At 43.7% G+C, this 6,529-nt stretch overlaps 1 protein-coding gene across 2 annotated transcripts in view; it reads right to left on the reverse strand.

The window, feature by feature from the left end:
* Positions 1 to 6,059, reverse strand: part of hip1 (huntingtin interacting protein 1) — a 296,345-nt gene extending 290,286 nt beyond the window's left edge. For both annotated transcript variants that reach the window (XM_069911170.1, XM_069911176.1), the window contains exon 1: positions 5,871 to 6,059. In XM_069911170.1, coding sequence (XP_069767271.1) covers positions 5,871 to 5,975 — 105 coding nt within the window. In that variant the 5' untranslated portion in view covers positions 5,976 to 6,059. The remainder of the gene's footprint in view (positions 1 to 5,870) is intronic.
* Between the last annotated feature and the right edge of the window lie 470 nt (positions 6,060 to 6,529).

Raw genomic sequence — 6,529 nt, forward strand, 5'->3', positions numbered from 1 at the left:
GCCTGCCACATTGACCACCGCCAGTGGGCTGATATCGCCTCAAACCGTGCATCTTGGCGCCTCAGAGTTCGGCGGGCAGCAACCTCCTTTGAAGAAGACCGCAGAGCCCACCTCACTGACAAAAGGCAAAGGAGGAAAAACCCAACACCCAACCCCAACCAACCAATTTTCCGCTGCAACCGTGTCTGCCTGTCTCGCATCAGACTTGTCAGCCACAAACGAGCCTGCAGCTGACGTGGACATTTACCCCCTCCATAAATCTTCGTCCGCGAAACCAAGCCAAAGATATCAGCTGGGTAGTTATCATACAAGCTTTTACTATATGTTAGTGTTATTTTAGGTTTTATGAGTTATTTGGTATGATTTTGAGGGTTTTTTGGGGTTTGTGGACAGTCAAAGATTTTTGCCATAGTAATCAGTGGTAATCACTTCTTCACTTTATGCCATTTCGACTTACAAAAGGTTCCGTAGGAATGCTCTAGCTTCGTACATGAAATCATTGATACAGATGAGTAACAGCCTATAGCTCAAACATAGCTCTGCAGATACCCAAGATGGTCCAAAACCTTTGCACAAATGGGCAATACCAGAACCTGCAACATGAAACCCTTACAAAACTCGCTGAATATCAGTTACTCAAATTGCCATTAGATTCATATAATGGTAGAACCATGGTCATCCTCATAACCACAATTCTAAATCTGTATGCACTGCTGTGGAAGATTTCACATAGAAAAAGGACACCTACCTTAATTAAAACCGAAATGGTTCGTACAATGTACAACTTTCAGAAGTCTATGCCACCACATGCTTTGCATATCGGAAAACTTACTTTTGCTAAATTAAGACTATTTCAAGTTCGTTATCCTCTGATTGAACAAGTACTACCTGACAAAGCAGCATTATCCAGTCCAAACTATACAGATGCAGTATGCATATAAATACAGGACCCTCCAAAATGCTTGGGACAAGGAGACTTTTACTTGACCTGTGGTCCACAATTTAAAATTTGTAATCAAACAATTCACATGTGATTAAAGTGTACATTCAAGATTTTAATCAAGGTTATGTACACTTTAGTTAGACCACGTAGAAATTACAGTACTTTTTATGAATAGTCTCCTCATTTCAGGGCACCATAATGTTTGGGACATTTAGCTTCACAGGTGATTACTCAAGTATGTTTAATTACTTCATTGGTGCAGTTACAGAGATCTTGGCTTGCTTCTAAGTTTTTCATCACCTATGCCATTTTTCAGCATCGAGACCAGAGTTGTGTCAAAGAAGCCATTTTGTGGCTGGAAAACCAAGAATAAAACAAGAGGTAATCACCCAAACTTTAGAATTACCAAAAATCAACTGTTTGGAACATCATTAAGAAAGAGCATACTGGTGAGCTCGATAATCACAAAGGGACAGGTATTCCAATGAAGACTTCCACTGCTGTTGACAGAATGAAGAATCCCCACATGCATGTCTGAAAGATGAAAAAGACTCTTCAGGAGGCAGGTGTGGATGTGTTAATAACTACTGTCCACAGAAGACTTCATGAACAGAAATACAGACACTACAAGATGCAAACCATAGCAAAGGTGGTACCGCTTTGATCTTGGGCAGTTCCTTTACGCCTCCACATTTTGCTCTTGCCTCACTCTGATATGGGTTAATCTTGATCTCATTTATCCACAAGATCTTTTTACAGAATTCTGCAGGCTCTTTTCAAAAATTCTTGACAAAAGAATCTAGCTATCTGTGGTTTGCATCATGCAGTGTAGCCTCTATTTCTTTTAACGAAGTTTTCTGCAGACAGTAGTCATTGACATATCCATGCCTGCCTCCTGAAGAATTTTTCTGAACTGTCAAACATATGTTTGGGGATTTTTCTTCATTGGGATGAGAATTCTCTGTCATCAACAGTGGAGATCTTCCTTGGAATACTAGTCACCCAGTCTTCATCCGCACACACTCCCCCTCCCAACCAACGAACACCGACGCCCCTCTACCGAGGTCTCCACTCCTGCCCGGGAGACCGCTCTCCTTGATGATGCCAGGACAAGGGATTCTTCCGACCGCTTGCGGCTGGGAGACTGCGGCATGCAGTTTGAGAGGGAGAGTTGGAGAGAAAAGTCAAATAGGGGAAGGTAAAGAAGAAATGGAAAGAGAGAGGGGAGGGAGTTACCTGAAATGCGGACAACTGTTCTAATTTCACGCTGAGTAAATTTCTTTTTCAATCTGTGAGGTCAGTTCGGCTCCGAAAAAATCTCAGATAAATGAGGATTTTGGATATCTTCATTTATTCAAAATTTTTGGAGGTGAACAGACGACACTTCCATGTCCAAAAATTTTTCTGATAAATGAGGATTTCTGATAATCTGATTTTGGGAAATCTGAGTTGTACTGTATTAGAGCCAATGTTTTTGAATATTTTAACATGAGATTTCACATCCAAAATACAGAGAACCTATAGATAGATGTTAAAATTCTCAAAGATACACTACACTTAAAATCACCAATGCCTGAAGAGGGCGCACAAAATCCGTGAACCGGTGTGGACTTGAAAGGCCAACATGGCCTGTTTCCGCTCCGTAAATGATGATATGGTTATATGATTACTGAGCTCACCAGTACACTCTTTCTTAATGATGATCCAAACAGTTGATTTCAGTAATCCTAAGGTTTGGGCAATGTCTCTTACTGCTTTATTCTAGCTTTTCAGCCTTATAATGGCTTCTTTGACTTTCATTGGCACAACTGTGGTCCTCATGTTGAAAAATACCAATGACAGACTTCAAAGGTCATCAAAAGCTCAGAAGCAAGCCAAGCTCTCTTATACCTGTGGCAATGAAGTAATTAAACATAACTGAATAATCACACACACACACACACACACACACACACACACACACACACACACACACACACACACACACACACACACACACACACACACACACACACACACACACACAACCTTGATAAAATCTGGAATGTGCATTTCAATTACATGTGAAATGTTGGATTACGAACTTACAACTGTGGAGCTCAGGGGCAAGTAAAGGAAAAATGTGTCTTTGCTCCAAACTTTATGAAGGGCACTGTATATGAGACAAAATTGGTCCCTTAGAAAATCAGAGCGGAAATGGGGGAGATATTGAACAGTTTCTTTTCTTCGGTATTCACTAAGGAGAAGGATATTGGGAGATGTGAGATAAAAAAAGCAAATTGGGTAAATATGGGGAATATAGAGATTACAAAAGGTGTAGTTTTAAGGCTTTTGAAGAATATAGAGGTGGATAAGTCTCCAGGACCAGACGGGATCTTCCCCAGGACATTGAGAGAAGTGAGGGAGGAAATAGCAGAGGCTCTGGCGGTAATTTTCCAAATGTCATTAGATATGGGGATAGTGCCGGAGGATTGGCGCATTGCGCATGTGGTTCCGTTATTTAAAAAGGGCTCAAGGAGGAAGCCTGGCAACTATCGGCCTGTAAGTTTGACGTCTGTGGTAGGTAAATTAATGGAAAAAATTCTTAGAGATAGTACTTATAAACATCTGGATAGACAGGGTCTGATCAGGAGCACTCAACATGGATTTGTGGGAGGAAGGTCATGTTTGACCAATCTGATTGAATTTTTTGAAGAGGTGACTAGGAATGTGGATGAGGGTAGCGCAGTGGATATTGTCTATATGGACTTCAGTAAGGCCTTCGATAAGGTACCACATGGAAGGTTAGTTAGGAAGGTGCAGTCTTTAGGTATAAATTTTAAGATAGTCAAATGGATTGAACATTGGCTGAAAGGGAGAGGCCAGAGAGTGGTAGTGGATAATTGTCTGTCAGGTTGGAGGCCGGTGACTAGTGGTGTGCCTCAAGGATCTGTATTGGGCCCATTGTTGTTCGTTATATACATTAATGATCTAGATGATGGGGTGGTGAATTGGATTAGTAAATATGCAGACGATACTAAGATAGGTGGAATAGTGGATAATGAAGAAGGTTTTCAAGGATTGCAGAGGGATTTGGGCTGCTTAGAAAAGTGGGCTGAAAAATGGCAGATGGAATTTAATGCTGATAAGTGTGAGGTGCTTCATTTTGGTAAGAAGAATCAGAATAGGACATACGTGGTAAATGGGAGAGCATTGAGGAATACAGAAGAGCAGAAAGATTTAGGAGTGACGGTACATCGTTCCCTGAAGGTAGAAACTCACGTGAATAGGGTGGTGAAGAAGGCTTTTAGTATGCTGGCCTTTATCAATCATTGCATGGAATATAGGAGTTGGGAGGTGATGTTGAGATTGTATAAGACGTTGGTGCGGCCTAATTTGGAGTTCTGTGTGCAGTTCTGGTCGCCTAATTATAGGAAGGATATAAACAGAGTGGAGAGAGTACAGAGAAGGTTTACCAGAATGTTACCTGGGTTTAAGCATCTAGACTATAGGGAGAGATTGGACAGATTTTGAGCCTGGTGGCTCAAGCTCTGATACTCCTGCATCTCTTTCCCAACAGGAGTAGCTGGATGACACTGTGTGCAGGGTGGTTAGGGTCCTCAACATTTTAATGAGCCCTCTTCAAACAACATTTCCGGTAGAACACATCGATTTTGGGGTGGGGAAGACCCCAGAGATCCTCTCTCCTGCTCCTTTGAATTGACCTCCAATCCAAGGGTCTAGGAACCATACCACACTGCATGTTCCTGAGTAGCCAGTATACTCTCAATAGAGCTCCTGTAGAAAATCGAAATAATGGTAGCCAGTCACCATGCCCACCTCAGCCTTCTGTGGAAGTGCAGTCACTGTTACAACTTTCAGACAAAGATAAGTCACTTCTTAAGTAGACTCCAAGGAATTTAGTGCTCTCCATAATCAAGCAGTGGAGGGTGGTCATCCCTAATCCTCCTGAAGTTCATAATCATCTCCTTTGTCACCCATACCTTTTTTATGATAACATCCAGAACTTTACAGCAAAGTTGCCTTTGAAGGAATGATGCACCATATAACCTACCAGCTCTAAAATGTTGAAAAACTCTTCACTGTGGAAATAATGAGAACATGGTCATTGAAAAACACTCTCCTGCAGGCAATCCTTTCTCTCAGAGCAGCAAAAGCACCAGCAACTTAATGTACACAGTGGTTGAGCAACGTTGGACTAAAGAACCCCTGTCAAAACCAGAACGAAACCAGTCCTTGTTCAAAATCCATACATATTCACTTCCAGCCAAAAGACCCAACAAAAATCAGGACACCTTTCTCCAACTGCTACTGAGTTTATTCGATTCCATACCCCAGCTGCAAACGTATTCTTTATCAAAACCCATCACTCGTTTGAGAACCAACCAGTTGCATATTTCAGGAACATTGAAGATGAGTAGGTATGCAACGGCTTCCACTAAAGAAAGAGAGAGCAGCCCAATAAAAAAGCCTGTTGACAAACTGGCCCAAACACAATAATAAATAACTCCATTGCAGTTTTATTTTTTTGATGGGTGTGGGAGACAAGGGTGAGGTGGACTTCAGACAAGAATTGCCATAACATTGCACCAGGCGTTTTGCAGCTTGAAATATTGCAAGGACACACGTCGAGAGCACAACACTGAAAACACTAAAACAACGAAGCCGCCAGCGAATGATAAAATATTCCATCTTATAATAAACACCCAGACCCAATGCAGGAGACTGGACAACCTGGAAATCACGCTGCACAAAGTCGCTGGTAACTTCATAACACACCGGTTCGGTTCGCCCAAGGCATTGGAGCTGATGGCGATGGGCCCAGGGCCCCTGGCCAAAGGCTGCTCAAGTTGACCACTCGGATACCCCCTTCTCTTCTCCTCTCCTCTCCTCCCCCCAACCCAACCACCAACCGCCACCCCCTCACCTGGCCACGCTCGAAGCTCTCCCTCTCCGCCTCCAAGCTGTTGCCCGGGCGGTTCCGCAGCAGCTGGACAGGCACCTGCTTCACAGAGCTGGCCATTTTCTCCATGCCTCCCACTGCCCCACCACTGAATCCAGGGAACAAGCGCTCGCCCTCAGCCGGGCTCCGGGCTCCCGCCTCCCGCCCGCCTGTCTCTCACTGGCTGCAACACAACAAACCCACCACCAATTGGACAATAGTGGACGTCTCTACCGAACATTAATGGTCCAGAAGACCGTCAATCAACCATCGGAGGCCGTTGACGTCATCAAGCAACCTGGTCTACTATTGGTTGGAGCATGACGCTTCCTGGATGTGATTGGACAGCTCTCGGTCGCAGTTTATTGCATTGGTTAAAAGTTAGTTCGGGCTGACAAGTTGAAGTGCCCAAACTCGGGCGGGAGATAATTGGCTGCGTCCTCCACCAATCAGAAGAGAAGGGAGGAATTGGCAAGGTGTAGCAGTGGCTACCCTCCTCCTGCAATAACACAATAACTCACCTGCAACCGCTGCAACCGTGCCTGCCTGTCCCGTATCGGACTTGTCAGCCATAAACGAGCCTGCAGCTGACGTGGACATTTACCCCCTCCATAAATCTTCGTCCGCGAAGCCAAGCCAAAGAA

This window comes from Narcine bancroftii, chromosome 14 (genome assembly GCF_036971445.1).
Source record: "Narcine bancroftii isolate sNarBan1 chromosome 14, sNarBan1.hap1, whole genome shotgun sequence".
In the NCBI taxonomy this organism is placed as follows: Eukaryota; Metazoa; Chordata; class Chondrichthyes; order Torpediniformes; family Narcinidae; genus Narcine; species Narcine bancroftii.